Source organism: Scatophagus argus, chromosome 21 (genome assembly GCF_020382885.2).
Source record: "Scatophagus argus isolate fScaArg1 chromosome 21, fScaArg1.pri, whole genome shotgun sequence".
Classification (NCBI taxonomy): domain Eukaryota; kingdom Metazoa; phylum Chordata; class Actinopteri; family Scatophagidae; genus Scatophagus; species Scatophagus argus.
Genome location: NC_058513.1, coordinates 1802221 through 1824708, shown reverse-complemented (window position 1 = coordinate 1824708; position 22488 = coordinate 1802221). Strand labels below are relative to the sequence as shown.

The 22488-nt window shown below is 40.4% G+C and overlaps 1 protein-coding gene across 6 annotated transcripts in view; it reads right to left on the bottom strand.

Moving 5' to 3' along the window:
* Positions 1-245: 245 nt before the first annotated feature.
* The window catches only part of tmem94 (transmembrane protein 94), a 30686-nt gene continuing 8443 nt past the window's right edge, over positions 246-22488 (bottom strand). For 2 of the 6 annotated variants that reach the window (XM_046376729.1, XM_046376730.1), the window contains exons 4-33: positions 22334-22461; positions 21580-21716; positions 20738-20943; positions 19990-20141; positions 19611-19713; positions 19403-19489; positions 19106-19222; positions 17328-17384; positions 16897-16926; positions 14392-14496; positions 13499-13672; positions 13123-13341; positions 12689-12995; positions 12114-12287; positions 11903-12005; positions 11595-11803; positions 11307-11488; positions 10511-10643; positions 9894-10030; positions 9362-9461; positions 8971-9079; positions 8450-8639; positions 8279-8356; positions 8056-8141; positions 7864-7945; positions 6571-6734; positions 6307-6401; positions 6124-6217; positions 5089-5259; positions 246-4743 (exon numbers count right to left, since the gene is read on the bottom strand). In XM_046376729.1, the coding sequence (XP_046232685.1) occupies positions 4671-4743; positions 5089-5259; positions 6124-6217; positions 6307-6401; positions 6571-6734; positions 7864-7945; positions 8056-8141; positions 8279-8356; positions 8450-8639; positions 8971-9079; positions 9362-9461; positions 9894-10030; positions 10511-10643; positions 11307-11488; positions 11595-11803; positions 11903-12005; positions 12114-12287; positions 12689-12995; positions 13123-13341; positions 13499-13672; positions 14392-14496; positions 16897-16926; positions 17328-17384; positions 19106-19222; positions 19403-19489; positions 19611-19713; positions 19990-20141; positions 20738-20943; positions 21580-21716; positions 22334-22461 (4002 nt within the window). In that variant the 3' untranslated portion in view covers positions 246-4670. The remainder of the gene's footprint in view (positions 4744-5088; positions 5260-6123; positions 6218-6306; positions 6402-6570; positions 6735-7863; positions 7946-8055; positions 8142-8278; positions 8357-8449; positions 8640-8970; positions 9080-9361; positions 9462-9893; positions 10031-10510; positions 10644-11306; positions 11489-11594; positions 11804-11902; positions 12006-12113; positions 12288-12688; positions 12996-13122; positions 13342-13498; positions 13673-14391; positions 14497-16896; positions 16927-17327; positions 17385-19105; positions 19223-19402; positions 19490-19610; positions 19714-19989; positions 20142-20737; positions 20944-21579; positions 21717-22333; positions 22462-22488) is intronic. The other 4 variants (XM_046376731.1, XM_046376732.1, XM_046376734.1 and 1 more) reach the window with 4 other exon arrangements.

The window sequence follows — 22488 nt, the reverse complement described above, 5'->3', positions numbered from 1 at the left end:
TTCAGGGTTACTTCTTCAAACTGTCGAAGTCTCTTCCTTTGCCAAATGTAATGTTGTCACAGCCTGATACCAAGTAAGGAGCAAACCGAACTTATTGATTATATGTACTTAGTATAACTATGAGGCGGATACAGGAAGTCTAGAGGTCAAATATAAACAACTGAAATCACAACCTTGTATATTGCTGAGGTCTATGAAAACTGCACTTGTATTTGTATATTGTTCAACAATAATTCAACACAACATAAATAAAAGAGCATATTTATTAACATGACATAATCAATACACAAACCAATTCGTCAAAAGTCCTAAACATAGATGCTTTAAAAAATACAAAATATACATTTATGTGTCTTGTGAACAACTACCCCTCCACTCCCCCCTATAAATCAACTGGCAGAGGCTTCAGCTCCTACAACATGTGTGAGAAAGTTATCAAAATAAATAGCATCAACTCTGCAGGTTGTACCAAAGGCCTGGTAACACACAGTATGAAGTCCATGCTCGAGTCAGCTTGTGTTGTGTGAATTAAACAGTAGAACTATAGATAACATGTACAGAGATCAAGACAGAGCATTCACTGGATCTTATTCATGCAGCATAGCCCGTATGTTTGTCATGATATAAAACACACAAGTATAAAACAGGGCCAACTTAAAATAAAAGACTAAATGTTTTCTTGCATTGTAATGTTTGTCTTAAAACCGTTTTCAGTAGTTTCATGCTGACTACTTTGGTGACATAAAACCAGAGGACAGCATTGTGCTTTTTGTGCACTTCTTTATTTATACCTCTTTAAGTCCATCTCCCACTTTAAATGTAAAATTTAAAACAGCATTTGTAGCTAGGGACTTAAATAGGCACACATATAAAAGCAAGCACAGTTTAAATAGGGTCATAGCCAATATATTAAAGATACTGAGGTCATGGGTCCAACCCCCTCCCAAAAAATAAGCTCTGTAGACTGTTAATTCTTTATTTTATTTTATCCATTCAATTATTTGTTTATTTATGTTGTATGCAAACTTTTAGTTGCAAACAGTGACATATTTAGTTTTAAAGCAACATTATGTAACTACTTTGCCTTAAAATAACGGCTACAAAATCATTTTGATGGTGGGCAGACTTGTAACAGGATGAATGGTGCCTCTGTCATGCCCCATGTGCCTGTTCTCTGTAACTTGGGTGGGTGGGGACAATCTCCTGTTTTTATAAGGAAAATGTCAGCTGCTTCACCTGGACTCTGTAAATTAAGGACTTTCCTGATGGACAGATAGCTTTATTAGATGCTATAGTAAACAGGATTTTTATGCAGCATCATTTATGAATAGAAAGTTAGCAGACTAAGTTCAAGTATAAATCCAAGAACAAGGACGACGCTGATGGAAGAAGGTAAGAAGAGGAAGAGAGAGACTGGCCAAGCAGAAAGCTGGTCAAGAGTTAATCTTGGACTGGCTTGTAGTTGGTAGTGAGAGTTTTGCGAAACTTGTCTGCATTACAGATACCAAGCTGGCCTTCCTTTAAATCATATTAGCTGACTTGATATGTGTTGCGTGGCTGAGGTGTACAGCTGTTCATATTTAAGACAGTGGTGTATATGAGAACTGCATCTGAAACTGTAAGGGTACCAAACTGCTTCCATAATGTTGCTTTAAAAACCTCATCATCACTACCATAAAAAAAAATTCTGGTGGGACAATGCTGGATAATTTATTAATTAAGTTATTGTTAGCCTAAAAGCAAAATGTAAATATACTGAGTCTGGAATCAACCTGTAAAATAAAGCTCCAAATGACCCCAGTGTCCTCGATGGTTGCTACGGAACTGAAGTTAAACCCCAGATGTCATGTTTGATGCAATCTTAAGATTACAACTACAAGGGGAAAACAGTCAAGGCTGGATTACCAACAGACCTCAGAACTTAGGGGTCCCCAGAAGCCCCAGGTTCACAGTGTTGATCAGTTTGCTGTCACTGGACTGCAAATTTGTTTAGAATAAAGGTGGGCTGATAAAATCCTCATTCACAATTATTTGTTTCAGGAGGAAGAAAAAACAAAATTAAAACTGGAGTAAAAACAATGTGACTTAAAATGCAAATGTGACTTGATTCACAATTACTTCATTTACATTACTTACACAATAAAATAAAGAAAATATATATTACAGTATTTATAATTTTATATCATATACATTTTCTGAGTGAAAAGCATGGTATTTTGTTCTGAAGTAAATAATTATCACCACCCTCCCAGTTGTATACAGTAGCAATATTAAAATCATGTCCATCTGAAATAATGACAGCACCAAACAGAAAGCTGGTCTGAATGAAAAACCCCATTAGCGATACAGACATCTGCTGCTCATGCTGTGCATTATTATAGGAATTAAAAGTCCAGAAGACAACAGATCAGTGGGGACACTTGAAGATGATATGCTGGTCAGCAGATCAAATATGAAATCTGGGGTAATCGTAATAAATTTGCAGATCAAATCTACTTAAACTTTCATTCTTCATCCTTTTAAAATGAAACTGTATCCTGAGCTCCTGTCTGCTGAAGTGTTGACAGCTGAAACGGGCAGACTGGCTAAGGAAGAAGGCAACTGAATGATATGAAGCACCTTTCAGAAAACTCCGGCACTTCAGCATACCAGAGTAAATGTCATAATATATTCAGTAAATCCATCAGCAGCGCAGGGACTTGCTAAGATCACTGCGCAGCCAACCGTGTGGTTTCAAAGTTGCATGCTGGCACATTCTTCAGTTAGATAAACGTCTATACAGTATATGTTTAAATGTAGATATGTGTGGATGAAACGTGACTTATCCAATTCAATCCTTAATCTTAATCTTATTGTGTTACAACGGGTCTGACCTCGGCTGAGCTCAGGCATTGAATGACTATAAAAGACATTAGTTGCAAAATACAATAAAATAATAGAGAACTTTGTCTTGCAGGCTACCACAGGGAAGATTACAATGTGGTTCACAGTTCACAGAGAAAGCTAAGAGAAGCTTAGCTTTGTCACATTTTTTTTCAGAGGTAGTGTTCCACCACATTCCTGCAATGACCAAACACCTCGTTACATATGAAGCCCCAAGGTGTTTAGTGCTAATTAAATTAACACATAAAAAGTAGCATTGTGTTAAATATATAAATACAGCAGTGATTTGTGAAAACGAAAAATAGAAAAAGTATTAAAACTCAAATTGTTCTAATTAAAATGCTATTCCATCATTTTCATTTTTTACTTAATGACAGAAATTATTTTTCTCCCAATATGTTGCTTTTCATAACAGCAGCGTTATCGCCACGCTCTCACCTTTCATGTACCCGCTGCACGCTCAACAACCGCTACCACATTGAGTCTGTTAGCTCCTGTTAGCCGGAGCAACGCTATATTAATTATGGTTGGTGTAAATAAACATGCGACATAAACATAGTAAGTAAATCTCTTAAGAATCTGAATCCCTAATACAGCTGCTTATGCTACCTACTTAGTTGGCTAACTAGCTAGACTGTCTTGTGAGTTTAGATCGAGTTTAGAGACTTGAGAGAGACGGTGTAAACATGTAAACAGTGTTAGCTGGACTGAGTGATCATAAGTTTTTTTTTGTCTTTCTGATCTTCACAGATTTGTGTCCTTCTCTGAGTAACATCTTTTTAATCAAAAAGCAGCCACGATAACTCTGAATTAACCAGCTAACGCTTGCTCCTCCAGTTAAATGAAGCTCATAATCCCGCCGAGCTGGTTAGAAAGTTTAGATAAGCAGCCTTTTGTGTTTGCGTAACGAGTTTAACCGCAGCAAAAATGATTCTGATTTATTCTGACAGAGGAGCTAAATGGCTAGAGGCAGCGTTACAACGTCATGGTCATGAACTAAAAAAAAAATTCCACTATGGAACAAAAATGAACTTAACTGACCGTAAATTTACACAATTTATTAAATTATTACACAAATTACTGTTCTGTTTATATATTTGATACAGTTTATTCATGTGATGATCTATTACTTATTTATTTACTTAATGAACACTTGGGGCTCCATAGTTACAGACTTCCTTTTTCTTTTATGCGTTTTTCCTTTTAATGAAGTCACTGATTATGCTAAGCTGAATGAAGGCTGAATCGGCGTAATGATACGACACAATTCACTGTGTCTGATTGGATGACATTAAAATGAACCTTTCAAAAACATCCTTTAAAAGTGAAGCAGATTTTAGTGAATTGTTTGGGACAAGGAGCGACCATGCATACGGTAAGTCTCTCAGAGATGGAGAACAGATGTGACAGTGAGGAACCATTAAACTTCTTCAGAAAACATTCCTCATGCCCTTAAACTAAAACCAGACAATAAATAATTGCCTATTTTTTGGCTCTTTTCTATTCATTGGAAATGAATGCTTTGGAATTTTCCTTTTCCTGCCCTCCAGATAACTGATAGAATACCAGCTGTTTTAAGAAAACAGACCCACTAGCTTAGACATTTGTGCCATAAAGCCCCCACAAAGACATTTGGTTGACATCTGTTCCACCTGATGGTTGCAGTGCTGTTGGGCTGTAGTTTTAACCAAGGACACAGTAATTGCATCCTGTCCTTCCCTGATTTCCAGAACTGATTTGACCGGTTCCCAGTACTGCCACGAGACAAACATCCTCAGACAGACACATCAGAACGGAGAGTTCATCCCCAGTTTTGTCTCAAATTGCAGTTTCTGCCTCTTCTGGTAGCGAACTCGCACCCTGAAATGGACAGAGGGGATGACATCAGAACTCATGATGTAGACAAGGATACAATCTGCTAAGTTATTTCCTCCTTCACCTCCCTGTACATATACAACAACAAAAAGGATTAATCTGTTCACTAAAAAAATCCTCACTAATCCACACTGGCCCAAGCTGCTTTTCCTGCAAGATGATGTCAGTTTTTTCTTCTTCCTGCCAAGAATCTCCCCTAAGCCCAAGTCATTGAGTTGAATGTGTTAAACCCATTATATTTTATTCCTCTTTTCCACAACTATTCAACTATTCATCCATCTATGACAGTGTTCTTCATAGTTTTCATTCCTCCTGTGTCAGGTTTCATACCGTATCTCGTGCAGCTTCACCACTTCATTCACCACCACCACCAGCAGTGGGGACAGAGAGACCAGCAACCAGGATAACAGGGGTATGTCACCCAGATTAAAGGCCAGGAGGCTGCCCTGGTCACGCCATAACTGGTAATCCACCGTGGCCTGAACAATCTGGCTGAGCAGGCTGGAGAAGGCAAGAGTAAGAATTCAAAATTAGGTTTTTAACCTTGTTAACATGCCCATATGGAGTTTTCTTGTATACTACAAGACATAATTTGAGCCAAACAAGCAGTCAGCACCATGACTGTGCCAGTGCTAAATTCAGACACACCTATGCAACCAATCCTGTCAACTTGCAGTTTGAGGCTATGGTGAAATGACGGCTATCAGAGGAGAGGTCGGGTGTAGCTACAAATTAGTATTTTGCAATCTAAAATTCACAGTCAAAACGATGACAGAGATGTGTTCTGCTTTTGGTTGCAAAGTTGCAAAAGCAGAACTACTCAGCCTTCAGTTATGTATAATGTACAGACTGCTTCATTAACAGAGATTCTGATAGAAAACTTAACATGACTTTGGCGTTATTCTTCTTCAAAATCTATTCCAGTTAGAGCACGTATGGCTGAATTTCCTATATTACCACATGCCATCGTGCAACGTAAAGTAGCTAGTAAAACATAGAACAAGCAGAGCTTTGTGTCTTTAATGCACAGGTGAATAGGTGTGCCCGAGCTGCAGGTTAGCAGTGGAGTGGTAGGCAGAGATAGAGGTGGGAACTGTTTAGAGCTATGTGAAGAGGTCAAAAAAGAGACGTGCAACACAGTAGAGCTAGAGACAGCTGGACCTCTGCTTGGGACCCCAGTGAAAAGATGCTATAATGGTTTTTAGCTCCTTGGCTGAGCTGAAATGTAAAAGTTAAAGAAACGCAAGGAACTGAGACAGCTGTAGTAATCTCAATGAAATGATATAAAGGTACAAACGAAATCTAAATCTGTGCCAACAGAGTATAACTTCAGACAGCAATTATCCAAAGGAGATGATCGCTTACACCACAGGTACAGTGAGACACCACCAGGTATTGCTGAAGGGACTCTTTCTCCACAGAGGCTGAGAGCGGTGGACATAGCTGAGGGAGATCACCACTAAAAAATGAAATCGACAATGACAAAGTTTTAAATAATAAATGATATATAAAAAAAAAAAACAGATGAGTGAGTGAGTAACTTCCTACCTGTGTGTAAGGTGAGGAATCCCGCCATGACCTTCTGAGTCAGCAGCAGGCCATTTGACAGCTCAATGAACCAGCGAGGGGCGTCGTCTGAAGAGCTGCAGTTGCATAGAAAATCAATAATTCAAATCAATAATTATGTGTTCGGCCATCAGTGAGCGGTACATTACCCAACTATACCTCTCAGCATCAATATCTAAAATCAACTGCGATGTCTGCGAAACTGCTCTCAGCAAATGATCCTATGAATAGCAGTGCTTGTCCTACCTGGCTGTGAGTATATGAAGGCAGGGGAGAGTGGTGTTGTCAGCTAAGGTCAAGTTGTTGTTTCTACAGAAGACCTCCTGCAGCGTGAACCCAAAGGCCAACAGGTAGGCACACATCGTCAGGCCAAACTTAAGGAGGAAGCAGCCAAGGAAGTAGTTCTGGGTCTTGTCAAAGAAGGCAACATAATAAGAAAGTCAGACTCAGTCAGTTACAGGCTTTTAGATTTTGCTTCCACCCTCCAACTGAAAAGAAAGTGCCAGTGCCATCAGTGCCATCAACTTCATATCCATTAACCTTCCGTCAAATTCTGTGTTGTCATTTTTTGTTTTGTTGTTTGGAGCTCAGTGTGTTTTGAAAAAAAAAAAAATCCCATAATTTTGGACCGTTATTACAATATTTGTGTAGAAAATGGAAAACCTAAAAGAGACAATAAATTAAACAACACCAAAAAAGCTAAATAAGTCCACTGCTTGGGTAACAGCTACATACAGCTGTTGATTTTACATTCATCTGGCCGAGGTGGTGCCTGTCCTCTACTGATGAAGTGAACTGATGAATGTTATTACTCTTGCATTTACCCGTCGTACTTGACACCGAGTATTGTAATATTACCTTATTTGCAAAACACAAAGTTATGTTAAAGTTAAGCAGATATTTTGATTTGTCACAGCTTAAAGCGCAACTGTTACTTAATGATGACTGTTTCATTTAAGTAAGCTCTGCCCACTTAAATGGAACACAGCCATCGTTAATGTTATTAGCAACATCTGTGCTTTAAATATCTGCTATTAAAATGTCCATCACCAACTAACCTCAGAGTCTTTTTTTAAATTAGTTCATCCTGTACAATCTACAGCAATCAATCTGTTTTTCTGACACTGTCAAAGACACCATTCCACCATGTGCATATTAGTAACTCTGCAGTTAAAAGTGGTTAGATAGGTAGAGATAGATACTTTATTGATTCTGAGGGAAATTCAAGAATTCATTCACTGTATTAAAAAGGGGTTCCTTATTTTTGTCCATCTTATAAATGCACAAAATGTCAATAGCAACTGTTTGCTGTCTGTGCTATTTATCAGTATCATTAATGTTATTAGGAAAGCTTTCTTCTCAAATATTTTTGTGCTTCATCTGGCTGTAACAAGTTTCCATATAGAACGCAGAGTGGTGGAATGCACTGGGTATTATCATTTGAGTATTTTCCTCCAAGCTTTAGCAGCATGAATTAAGTAACTCAAGTTTATAGATCAGCAGTAGATTTAAGAGATTTGACCAATGATGTGATCTTACCTTCCTTGGTATTGCATCAAGGTTTTTCCCTGTGGCAACTGTCATGACTGCACTGTCTGGGGGTTTCCCCAAAAGTGACACACTTTAAACACAAAACAAAGGGACCATTAAGATGACATCCTGCACAATACCTTGCACAACACCCCAATACACTTTTAGAGTCTTTCAATGTGTCCAAGCATGTGTGTGTACCTTAGCAATGGGCAGCTGAAGCAGGACAGCCAGAGGATGTCAGTGGTGTTCATGGGAGGAGGAAGTTGAGCTAGGCAAGCTAAAAACTGCAAACAAAAAATAGGACACTTCATTTATCTATTCAATATCTTAAATGCTTTCTAAAATACGACTCATAATGAAATCCACTCTAGTACAGAGCTAACATCCACTTGTTCCAAGGCTGTGAGGTCTTGTTTCTCACCTGGATGATGACCAGACTGAGCTGACACTGCAGCAGGAACAGGAAGCACTTGCGGATGCCGTAGGTTGTGTGTCGTGCCTGGAACGGATTTACCCAAAGGCAGATTAGATGAGAAATACGACAAACCTCGATGACTTCCCAAGTGTGTATGAGAGCCCATGTGTATCTAACCTGCTCTATGAGCTTGACCATGCTGACACTCTCTCCTTGGTGGAAAGTGACAGAACAGCCCAGACTGTTGAGCTGCCCGGAGAGCCTCAGAGGAGACAGACCTTCAGCATCTCCATTAAATCCTCCTCCGGTGGCATAGCCAAATGTCTCCCACGAACACTGAGACGGGTACAGAGGGTCCAGAGCAATGCTGCGGAGGGAAGAGGTTAGGATCAGGATTATCCTACCCTGATGTAGAGAGTATGAAGCAGTCTGTTTGCTTTAGTAATTATTTCATGATTGAGTCTGTGGGTATATTCAAATTACAAGACATTTTCTAACTTTTTCTCAGTATCTAGCCGTGCAAATAGGAAAACATAATGCTTTAACAAAATGATTATCCAATTAATCCATTAATGCCATCATGAAGAGTTTTGCTTTTCAATAGCTTTTTTCGTCTTCCCCACCATGCCAAACTATTTATTTATTTGATAAAAAGGCATATCAACAATTCACTGTGCACTGTACTATGGTGTGCATACCTGACGTCGCTCTGTAGAAACAGGCGGCTGTTGCGAAAATTGGCAGCGCTTCCCAGACAGCATGTAACCTCCCTGTTCTCCTGCATGATCTTCATCATTTCACACATGGCTGTGGGGGGGGGGGAGGGGGGACAAAACACTCTCAAGCATCAATATCACTCTAAACAAAACACTGAGTTCATTCAGGACAAAGACGATAACTCGAAGACGAATCATCATTCTGTCCCTGGAATAGGCCCTATTGGTTGTTTATGACTTTTTCTCATTAGAATCTACTTCACTGTTGGGGGGGGCAGATGGAGACAAAATGAAAAACTAAGAATTAAAAAAAAGGTGTACAATAGAAAGTGGAATTACACATAAAGAAGGGAGACACATGAGGAAGACTCACTGTCAGGGGTGCAGTCAGTGAAGAGCGGCACCAAAAGAGGCACATTGTCAATGTTCTTCAAATGAGGCCGAACCTGGTGGATACCACGAGGTAGCTTGGCCTGTGAAAGAACAGAGACACAAAAACACGATCAGAATAAATAAAACAAATTAATTAATAGGACTGGGCAAGTTAACGGATCAATTAATCAACGCCGACAATCACTCTATCGCGCATCAACACAGTGTTAGTGTGTTAGTTAGTTAGTGAGCAAATGAGCAACGGTTAGTTAGCTAGTGAGCAACAGACTTTAAACATAATTATAATAAAAAAACTGCGTTAATGCGCGACAAAGCAGTTGTCGGCACCAACCAACCAACGCGTTAACGTGATAATTAATTAATGATAATTATAAAATATATCATTAGCCATATGTACAAATAATCTACATAAAAAAACTGAGCAATTTCCTTCTGGTTCAGAAAGCAAAGAAAACAGATGCTGATAGTGTAGGGAGCAGTGGTTTCATTTGCAGGAATAAAGGTATTGTTACCCTGTTGCAGTCCTCCAGAAAGCTGGGCACATCGCTGTCTGTGGGCTGGAAACTGGCCAGGTCAGAATGGCCTTCCTCCTCCGGCAGCAGTGGACCTTCGGCTTCATCCCGGGAATCTGGGTCGCATATGAAGACAGCTGTCTAAAGTTAGAAATACACTCTAAAATACACACAAAATTCACACACTTTACCACAAGCTCTCCCGCATTCACACTTGTTGAAGCTTGATTTCAGAAATATGCATTTGATTTGAGGACCCTAATTTGAGTTCTCTCAGGGTTTTGTTCTTCTTGGTGATAACCTCTCCCTCCAGCATCTGTTAACATCTGCACTCCTGTAGTGCTTTCACAATCATGATGGTCAGGTTCACAAAAAGGATCAAAATTGCTGCAGCTGTTTCATACTCCACACATTCTCCTTCCTTGTCAAAACCACCTGCATTACCCACAATGCAACTCTACCATCGACAATTAAGCCTCATGTTCTGGTGTGTTACAGCTAATGTTGCCTGGAGCTTCTAGCCTCGACCAGAGGGTGGCAGGCCACAGAGATCTGATAAGCTCACTTCCGTCTAACTCATCAGAATAGTGACTTTGGCACACACACAGGTTTAATACCTTGGTTCAGGTCCTCATGCAGTGAGCCCTGACTGGGGCTGGATGGAGCTCCATCACAGGGACTGTCTCCATTTGGAGTCAAAGAGATGTGACAGTTCCAGCCTGTCTCTAAACCCATCTTCTCTGCAAAAACCTGCAAACACACAAAACTAGTCACATAACCAGGTACTCACACTTGTTCTGATGGGCCTGTGATGTCTTGTATAGCTTTTCAAGCACATGTATCTTACATTTCTTAATAATTGTATTCATGCACATGTTTTCCATTTGTCTAAATGGCATAAGGTGCATTTAGATTCAGGAAAAGATTGTTTGTTGAGTCTCGTTCCAAGATCGCCAAATTGCCACCAATCCAAAACGTCAGTATTTGAAGACCTGGGAATGAGACTCAGCAATAAATCCCCCAGAAGCTGAAGTTAATGTCCACAAATGTCCAGCAAAATGATAAGATGATAAGAAAATACAGGCAGAGGCCAGAGGCTATGCAGATACAGACTGTCACACTTCTAGAAGCTTGTAAGTAATGACTGAAAGGGATTATTACATGAGTTTATACATTGTTTCACACAATGTCTCAGGAATTGCTTTGATAATGTTATACAGCGCTTTTCAACCACTAAGGTATATTCATTAAAGTATTTACTGTAATGTAAGGCTGTGCGACTGGGAAATACACATTGATAAACAACGGAGGAAAAATTGTCTTGCTGGCAGAGACAAGAGGAGAGGACAAGATTTTGGTCAAAAATAACAAACTAATATCATCAAATGTTCGTATGAGCTTGTGTGTGTTCACCTTGCTGCGGAGCTCATCCTCCATAGAAAAGTAAACAAACCGGATACAAGCGGTGACCAGGGCGTCGATGAGTCGGACTGTGTCCAGCCTCGCCTGGAACTGTGACGATACCATGCCCATGAAGATCTGCCCACTGAGGGCCTGAACACAGTCCTCACGTTCCACACCCTCACCTATACCCTCTGTAGACATGATGGGGAAAGTCAATGAAAGGGGAAAATGTTATATTGAGTATTAATATATCACTATGTTTAATTTAATTAAAGATCCCTCTGATCCCTCTCATACCATCAGAGCTCCAGCTGTTCCTGCAGGAATTGTGCTTGATGGGAGTGGTGGAGGGCAGCTCCACTCCGGAGAAGAGGCAGGGACCAGGGGCCAGCTCCACACACTTCCCATTCAGCTGGCTGGAGAGCGATACTTGCATGGGTTTATAGGCAAACGCTGAACAGTAACCTGACAGACAGGCACGCTGGTAGAAATCCAGAACCTTCTTTCTGTAACAGGAGAAAGGGCAGGTCAAAGAGAACATTGAGAGTTACAAATAGATATAGTGAATCTTTGCAACAAGGTGGGAAGTGTGACAGATGCGGCACCTGTCTGAGCCTGAGAGGGGATAGATATCTGTTCCATCCCAGAAGTCAGTGCAGGCCTCCAGGATAAGATCGGCCGAACCATGTGACAGCATCTGGACATTATCTACAGCAGGAAGGACAGAGAAAGACGATTTACACAACAAAATGCAGCAAGTACTTACAAGAAAAAGAGTTGGCTCACGTAAATTCACTGATATGCGGGTGGACTCACTGGAGGAAGAGTCTCGTACGAAAAGGGAGATGAGGTGGGAGATGGGAGGCTGGCGTTTGGTGAAGTAATGAAGGCGGCGAGACGTGAACTCCTTGGTCTTCTCTCCAGATGGCAGCTGGTACAAAGCCAAGTGATTCTCTTGTTTAAACAACTCCCTCGCACCAGGAGTGAACCCTGATACATATACATACACACACAAACACACACACAGACAAAACACAAGGGTTGCTGTCTGTTAGATATTTACAAGTTACTCAATCTAGCATTTACTACAATATAAATAGTGTACATCCTTAGCTGAGTTTGTATTTGCTGGCTAATCAAAGGCAGCTCAGTGTTCTATAGTTAGCTCACTCAAAGTCGCATGCAACTTCTTATATGCTTCACTTTGCCCAACTTTATCATCAAAGCATAGATAAAGCATAGAATCTTGCTCACAGTGCTCAAACATTGATTCTAAGAAAGGACTTTCTTCTGTGTAAAACATAATTCTTGTTGGGTGGAATGCCAATCAGGGTCTCTAGATTCCATCTAGATTCACAGACACTCCCACAAAATCATCATTCTATACTTACCTATCAGCCTGGAGAGCTCACAGAGCCCCCAGGGGACATAGACAGGCAGAACGGTGCCATGGCTCTCCTGGAGAGCCAGGTTGGACAGGTGGTCGGAGAAGCGGCAGAGCTGCTGGGTGACACTGGCATTGCAGAGGTTCAGCATGATGTTGAGGCCCAGCGGCTTGAGGGAGGGCAAGTGGCACTGCCAAGAGAGGTCATCAAATTGGATGCTGGCTGGGTTCTGCTGGTCTTGTGACAGGCTCAGCATCTCCAGGTGGTAGTCACACACAAAGTCCTCGGCCTCCCCGTCCGGGCAGCCCAAGTCCTGGAGACACGTGATACAGAAATGAAAAGATGACATCACAACACTTCAGAAACTGTGTTCAAATCAAATCTTTCCCTCCTTCCGTAACTACTGCATACAACTGAGAGGTTCCAGAAACTGTTTTTACCTGGGCCTGGTCATCCTCCCCTCCTTCAGTGTCATGGCTGAAGCTCACATTGGATCCAGAGTGGTGTTTGGTGCGAGTGTGTGCAGGCTGGCAGGAACGCAGAACCCGGACATCAGACGAGCGAGTGGTTTCGCGTGACGTCTCACTGAGCTCGGGCCCCTCCCCGAGATGGGTGGAGGACTCTGCTGCTAGACAGAGCAGAGCCTCCGCCTCTTGGGCCTGTACAGTGGTCACAACCAGTCAGGAGCTGATACAACACTATGCTTTATTAGGTGATAAATTCCATTTGAATTTCAGTTGGCTCAAGGTACCTCCAGTAAAAATAACAGACCACACAGTGTCTGAGATATGCCTGAGAAAACACAGACACACAAACCTCATCCCTGTCCTCATCTGCCTCCATTCGACAGTAGGAATTGACAGACAAATCATCTCTGAGATCATCCTGGCTGTTGTGAGGTGGCTCCACCCGTCCACTGAAGAACAGCACAGTTTCTGGGCTTGGATTAGGCCAAGACAGGATGCCCTGTTTGTCTACGCAGCACAAAACCTACATACACACAAAACATTTACAAGTTGCGCACATAAATGCACCAAAAATTCTATATAGTTGTTCACAAGTACATGGTTGTAGGTATAGCAACTGTTTCTGACTCCACGAGATGGTAATCTCTGAGACCAGCATGTCAGACTCCGCCACTGCCAATCTTAGCTATTATATAGAGAGGTAATTATTCAGTGTAAATACACTGAGAGAAAATACACCAATCACAAAAACAGAAAACGAAATACAAATAAAAACAGAGTATGATTTTGTGAAAATCTTGTGCTGAACCAATTCACAGTGTGTTTGGAAAGAAATTTGTTCATACTGAGATTTGTGGATTGTTCAGGGACTGGGGCGAAGTTTCTGGAAAGAAATGTCATTGTTGAATTGTGCAAATATAGTTTTTCAATTCCAAGAACATTCCATTCATCTATGTTGTACTAGGTAGGTTGATATCTCAGACATATTTCAAAACCTGGACAAATAAAACCAAAACTAACTGCATGACAAAAATACCATTAAAAGTAAATGAGATAATATATATACATATTATATAAATAGTACATTTTTTTCTGATTTATCTATAAATAAATATATGTAAAAATTGAACAGCGATGAACTGCAGGCTTTAATCAGATTTTGGATCAAATTTGCAGACAATCATCACAACTGGTATTGCAATGAGATATTTTCCCCAAATCACTTAAGCCTGTAATACTCACAGTAACAGATCCCAGAGTGTGTAACAGGCTGGAGGTATAACACAGTGTCTGAGACTCTCCCTTCAGGATGGCAACCAGGTGTCTCCACACACAACGCAGCATCTCCTGCATACGTGAGCACGCACACATACATACACAGATATAGTTAGAGAACTGCTTTCTACCACATACTAAGATGGACATGTGTGTCAGTCTATACAAATTATTCAAGTGAAATTCAAAAGCATATCAGTGATATGATTGTCATAAACAACATGAAATAGCTATTAAACAATTTGAAAAACTAGCTTTATTAACAAGGAAGAAGCAAACTCAGTTAACAGCTCAGCACAAGAGCCCCATACCAGCAATATAAACCGATATATCTTAATTAAGGAGTCATAGGAGAGCCAGCCAAAAAACGAAATCTGTAAAAGAATACAGAAATAAATGTGGAAATGTGGAAAATAAAAGCAGAAATATAAATTATAAAAGAAAAAGTTACAAGAATTTTCACATTTACTGTAGTTGTTCATTTCCTTATGTGTGTATTTATTTACATGTTTTTTTTAAATATATCTACTGCATATAAATTACTGTATTTTTTCTTTACATTCCTTCAAATGTTTTCATTTATTTTATCCCCTTATTTGACTTGTGCTTTTCAATATTGCTTTTGCTGTTTCTTGAAAGCCAACACTTGTCCATCAACTGGCTGTGGGCAGGTTTTCCTGCCAAGCCTGAGCAGTCAATTCATGCATTTCAATTCAAGTCAGTCCCCTTTTTAGAGCAAACATCCGGAACCACGCGAGATACAGACTTGCATCCTATATATATATATATATATATATATATAGACACATATATATATGCACCTGTTATTATCTAGTCATCTGCATGGAGAGGGAAAGTGCCAGGCTGAATGCTAGTCTATTGTCTGGACACAGTGCATTTATGCTTTAGCTTTACGTTACTATACTTCTACCCGAGAAGCAATAAGTACCTATCATGAGGTCCCTCAGTGACATGTGCTAAACTGGACTGGGGACTCCTTGATTGAACTTTAGGTATCCGGCATGTATATTTTTTCAAGTTTTATTTACTTATTCCTCTTTGCAATTCCACAATTACTTTCTCATTCATTTACAAATGTATTGTTTTCATGGCACTCCTATGACTATACTTAATCAGCTCTTCGATCGGGGTATGACAGAAAGATAAAGGAAAATGCTTCTATTCTAAGAAGCCAGTGGCACAAGGCAAGGAGGTGAAGCCTAGTGCAAGCTGCAGCATTTACTGATTGCTCCAAAACCCATCCATGCAGATTCTGATTCTTTTGGATGTAATCCATGATGACTGGTTCAGCGTGGGACAATCCAAAAACAATCACAACTTGGCCTTCCTTGCCTCCTGTCTTTATAAGGCAGCATCCAAAATGAAATTTCTGGCTCTATGACTAAGGACTGTTAAACTAAATAAATATGTACATTAGGGATGAAACACAAAGTTAATGCCTGTATCCTACAGTTAATGTGGACGTCACCTTGATTACTCTGGAGCAGGTTATAAGGAGCATATTTTCCCATTATTTCTTAAAAGATTTACTTTTAATTCAGAAAAAACGGGGATGGCATTTGAGGCAAATACTGTCTGTTATACGATCAGTGTAGAGCACATTTTTCATTAATACCCCAAAAAAGATATTTGTATCCAGAGACATCCCTAATGTACATACATGAGGCCAGATTTTTTTTTTAATCCCAGCTAAAATTAAATCACACAGCAATACCACACTGTAACATTCCTCAATTAATCAATTATAATCTATTTGAAGTGAGTGGTAAATCAAGGTAAATGAACCAAACAGACGGTAGTGAAAAACACTACACACATGTGCAGAGTTCTGCAACAGGCACCAATGAGGAGCATGTTGGGTGTAACTGGGTCCAGTCAGTGTCCAACAGGAACAAAGTTTTAAAATATCTTAAAAGGATAATAGCCAGTGCATTGAGTGACTCATATCACTTGATATGCCAAATACAGATTTTAATCAGCATCTGATAGCATCTGTGACCAAGTTAAAAATATCTTCACCATGATTCCAAAGGAGATAAGGAAGGTCACAATGAGCGGATACCTTACAGAACAAACAGCATAGTGTTACTGATTTCCAGTCATGCAGTGCAGACACACAAGGAGAGGTGGAAGGTGAGGCACAAATTCAAGTGAAAGTCCATCTCAGGATCATCTCTTCCCTATGTTTAACACTTACTGAGTGCCAAAGCCAGAGACAAAACACTGATGACTTAAACAGATTGGTAGCGATCTACTGATGACTACTGATTTGCTTTCTTTTGAGGACTACAGCCTGGTAACATTGTAGAACAATGATTGAGTTTTTTCAGGATCTATGAGAGGTTGTGGTAACAGATGCTGTATCCATGAGGTGAGAAAATGATCTTAAAGAGACAGGTTGACTGCTGAGATATCTGAAAGATTTCTGGAGGCATCTGAGTGTAAACTTACATCCAGAGGTGCTTGGTCAAGACGTGTTGACTGATAATCCACAGATGAAGAGTGACCAAAACCAAAGAGTCAAAGGAGAGAAAATAACATGTCGTGCAGGATGTACAAAAAACAGAGAGCAAAGCAAAGTGCTCGGATTCAAGCAAAAAATAAAAATAAAAAAAGTGAGTGAACATGTGGAGAATCAGAGGTGATTTGAACCAAAAGATGCCCATAAAGATTTTCACGTTCGAAAAAAAAAAATCAAAGATGTAATGAAGAGTGAGGGATTGTGGGTGGAAGGGTAGCGAGAGCTGTGTACTGGGGGTTCCAGAGAGGGAGCTGGAAAAGGCTAGGACAGCGAGCAAGTGAAGACAGGCGGGTTCGGGTGGAGTTGGGAGCCAAGCCAGTGGAGGAGGGGAGGTGGGGAGCGAGACAGCGAGAGGCTATACCTGGGAGGAAACCACTTCGGTGTAGCTGCTTAGAGTGTCCTCAGAGAATTTAGCAAGCTGGGGCAAGAGAAGAGTCTAGTTAAAACACAGAGAGAGACCTTCGCTCCGTCTCCTCTGTGCATGTGTGTGTGAGTACATGTGAGTGTGTTCACTGGGTTAGACTGATATGGGTTTTAAGTTCACTATCACTGTTGGTGCAAACAGCCAGCATGGAAAGAAAAACACTCGGTTTGCATACATGAACATGTAGAAAACAACAAAATACTTTTGTTTGTCTCTGTACTGAAGCCCAAAACCTTTGAGTGACTTATGGTCGACGGTTGGCCACAGCATCATCACCAAGACTGGCTGTTGTCTTGGCGTGGCTGAGCTCTCAGAGGTGCTCACATCCACATTGACTGAACAGTGGAGTATTTGTAGCACATTTAATGCAGGGCCCTCACTTTTGGTGGATCAAAGTGATTGTGTAAATCCAGCAACTGTGTTAGAAACTGGGGATGCTAAGCTGGATGTGGACATTTACTGGGCAGTAAGTTTCCAATGAATTATGGGAACCAGCCTTGTCTGCCTCTGATACTTTAATTTTGACCACTATTTTGAGTTTAAGTTAGAAAGAGACTGTGTACAAAAAAATATCTAACACTGTTGTGTTAGACATTGTGACCATCAACACCCCTTAAAACTAAAAGTCAAGATTTTACCTCACTGTGACTGTGACAGTGCAAACCAACCGAAACCAACATGCAGGAGTACAGAGCCAAATGTGGTACTGTCCTAACACTTCCACATGACACTGTTTAAGGAATCTGAGCTTTCCTGCTGGCCATCACACATGGTTCAGATGGCCTGCAGAGTGTGTTTCAATGTCCACTGGCTAGTCAGCTGTGCAGCTTCTTCCTATCTTTATGACACTTTCATAACAGTGAAGCATTAGTTTTGGCAATAACTGTGAATATAAGAGAAATCAATTGCTCTACATAAACATGCATAAGAGAGAACATTTGACTAATCATTACAATTTAGAGCATAGCCTTTATCACAGAGTCCGGTTCAAGGTTTGTGTCTATTCTGTCACAGTGGTGTATCTATTGTAATCCAATAGCAGTGAGTCTGTTTGTCATCTAATGATGACTTAATGCGACCATATGCAAATACTGGAATTGGCTGAAGAATCAATTATTGGTTTAACATGAGCAGTAATGGTAGTAAAACTATTGTTGCGTTACACTAGTATGATAATTATCACAGTTTAAAGGTATTAAAAGTATTATGACCCTTAAAGGAGTAAAAACAGGAGGGCTTTTTGGTTGAACAAATGCTTGAATATAATTTTAAAACCATATCAACTAACTATATAATATGGTAGAATTCAATATTGCTTATAAGCAAATGATGGTAAGATAACTGTGAATTTTCATATTATGGTATATCATGAAATAGAAACAGGACAGAGCTGAGCCTTGATGCTGCTGAAACACAGCCAATGGACATGTAATGCAGGCCATTTCATAGACCACCATTCATATATGCTTAATATTCAATTAATTAATCAGTTAAACAGTTAAATTGGTTTACTGTTGGTTTTAATGTTTAAGCGGAATCAAACCAAGATAACAGTCTAACCCTACAGTGTGTGTTTGTGTGTGTGTGTCCGTGGATATTATTTCAAACAAAGAACACAATCCTCCATGTTACTAACTGAAGCTGTCAGTGCACATTGCAAAGTTGTAACTGCACATGTGTTTGTGTGTGTGTATGTATGTGTGTGCATGCCTCACCAGACCAGCTGGTGATGCTCGGCTGAACTCAGCGAGGACCCTGGCCTCTCCAAAGGCGTTCAAAAGCACCCACATGACGGGGAAGAGCAAAGGCAAGATGGGCAAAACACCCATCAACTGCAAATACAATGTTGATATGTTGTTTTTTTTTTAACCTTTAAACATGTGATGGAAAAGTCTGACTTGTAAATGAACACTGACAAGTATATGTGCTTCACAGTCAATTATAATAATAATAAGACTCACACACAAAGACTCCATAAACTCACACACATTTACGGCTTTGAATAATTGTACCTGAAGCTGAAAGAAATTGTAGCAGCGTGGGGTGAGGCTGGGTGCATCACAAAAATAGCGGATAGTGTTCACTAGCAGGAATGCTACCTGAAGAAGGACAACATAAAGGTGGTAGTGAGGCAAAGGTGGCACACATTACATCTGGATTGTTTTAAATAGAGACCAAATGATCCCAAATACATTAGAGAGACAGTTTAGAACTTCTCACCAGCACGACAGGACAGACTAGCTTGGTGATAACAGACTGCACTGTGAACCTCTCATTATCTAGCACCGTGATTGGTCGAGCCAATGCCAACTCCAAACTGTTCCTGTTGGGGGAAAAAAAAGGACACGGGATTTGAGCATTCTCCTATCTTTCTCATAAGGGGCTGATTACAAGCTGCTGTCGAGTGCCTTGAATCCAGCAAAAGAACTCATCATTTATTATTGTTATCCAGCATTGTAGTGTAAAAATAAGATAGGATAAAATAAAATTGGACAAGATAAGATAACCGAAGAGAGTTGTAGACGGGTGGGGTACACACACGGTAAAGCCAAATAAAACATTTCTCAATATCCAGACCTAACATGACCATGTTCCTGACCTGACTGTGTCTAGTATTGGGGTCCGGACCACTCTGAAAAGACGGTGTTGCTGGGGGCTCTGTGGTCCTCTCTTCTCATTGGCCCGTGGGGAAGGAGGAGGGGAGAAAGGAGGAAATAGATCACCTGGCTCCAACACAATGTGCTCATCATCCTGAGAAGAGAAAAAAAAATAGATGATCACACAATTTAGGTTTAATGAACCATTTTGTACTAACTGATCAAGGCACTAGACTTATACGGTTTTCAGGGTCCGGGATGAGAGAATTTTGATTGTACCTCTGATGCTGTTTTGATTCATAAGCAAAATTGTCTCAAATATGTGTTGGAACCCATTTCATAACTGCAAGAACAAACTGTGTCCTTCACTCCCTTCTCATTCAAGACCTGCTTCCACGTCACCATCTAACACAACAAGTACTTGATTAAAAAGTGGAACTGATGCACCAGGTCCACTAGCCCACCAGCACTTTTACTTGCTGACAGTTAAATTGCTATTTGTACTGTAATGTTTGCTGAAAGCAATATCATGAAATTTATTTTTATTTTTCCGTATATGCACTTATTTTTTTCCTCTCTTCTCTTTCTGTTATCTGACTGTTTCAGTGGAACTTTACTGACTAGACTATTTTATATGTAACTTTTTACCACAGCAGTGAGTATTAATTATTTACATTCTAGCATGAATGAGAATAGTGTGTTTTCTGTGCACCACTGCGGCAGGCTGTGTGTATGCATACACAGACTAACCTTAATGCCTCTGAGGGAAGCAAATGCCTCTTGGCCAGGTCTCAGAGCAATGATGTCTCCTTCCACCAGCAGACTGACAGGCAAGTTAACCAGCTGGGAGTCGCGGTAAGTCCAGTGAAGGGACCACGATGAGGATGTGGGTGTGTACAGATCAGGGTACAGGGACGGAGACCACCGAACTTCACCCACACACCCTGACAGATAGTCTGGAGTAAGAGGCAAAGAAAGTGAGATGCAGGTTAGCAAGAGGAAGATGAGATGATGAAAAATGTCATAATTAGTAATCATTTATAATACATAAATACATGACATTGTTATATAAATGATTCAATTCCTCTCAGAACCTGTCAGTAAGAATTGTGGAGCCCCACTTAACAGGATGAATGTCATTTTGAAAATGTATATTGCTGTAGTGACAGCTAGGAGCTGAGATACGGTTAGGCAGCTAGGAGATAATGAAATTCATTACAAGGCCCAACAGTGTACTGTTAGTAAACTTGTCAGCACAGGGATGCACCCCTCAAAAACTGGTTTTGAAAGGCGATTGTTTTAAATTAATAAAAGGTGCAAATTTCAAGTTTATTAGTGGTGAGGAAATTGGGGAGTGAACAAGACCATAATTGGTTTACTAAATCTGTCACAGGAAAATTAGCTCCATTCGACAGAACTGTGGACCCACGATTCTGAATTTGTCAACTAACAAATGCAAGCTGTCACAGTTAAGTGAGGAGGACTAATTCCCTCAAGCGTAATACATGAATAAAGGTTATCTTGGAAGTAAGAACAAATGCCATAATTAATTGCAGTATATTTCCAGTGGTCTGTCAACAAGCCTAACTCACCACTGAGCTGAGTGATGATGCCCTTGAGGCGCCGGACCATCTCGCTCCTCTTCAGCCTCTCCTGACGTCTGACCAGCAGCAGGTTGAGCAGGAAGAGGAGAAGGAGGGCTGCGGCATTCAACACTTCTATACCAGAGCTGTGGAAGTGAACACGACAAATTATACACAGTATTTCTCAATGATGGTGTGTTGCTTGATTAGACAAAATAAAGTATTTTAAGTTAGATCAAACTTGAGCTTGAACTGGTGCCCTCTGAAAAAATATCACTTGTATAATTATAGGAAATGTATCGATATTCAAACCAAATGATTGTTTTAATTGGTAAGTTAGTACGCAGATTTTATCTAATGGTGTCCGAGAGAAATAAGAACAAATAAGGCAAGTGTGTGATTGCCTTGGCACGCAGCAAGAACAACGACAGCTGGTGTTTTTGTGGCAACTGATTAATTGTCATTTGTCACTTCTGTTCATTATGGAAATGTCCATTACTGTTTATGAGAATAAAATAGTTAGAGTGCCTTCGAAGCTGAAAGGTTACAGCACACACCACTTGGACTGTAGACATGACCATAGCTTCTGATACTATCACTGTCCAACCACAAGAAAACAGATCTTACAATAGCTTTAAGAAAACAAGGCAATTTCAAAAAGTGGAAAAAGACACTTCTTGTGTTGAGAACCCAGAACAGATCCAAAACATTTTTACTGATGTTGCATGTACAGCATCATAGAGGATCATGGGGTTTCACATACCTGCCCTTTGGCTGACTGCCATGGCAACAGAAGAGTCCCAGCACAACCAGAAGAGTGAGGGCAGTTCCTGGCCAATGAAGACAGGAGTGACGGTTGCCATGGTAAAGAAAGCTATTCATCCACCGTTCCTGTGAAAACACAAGAAAACAAGGCAT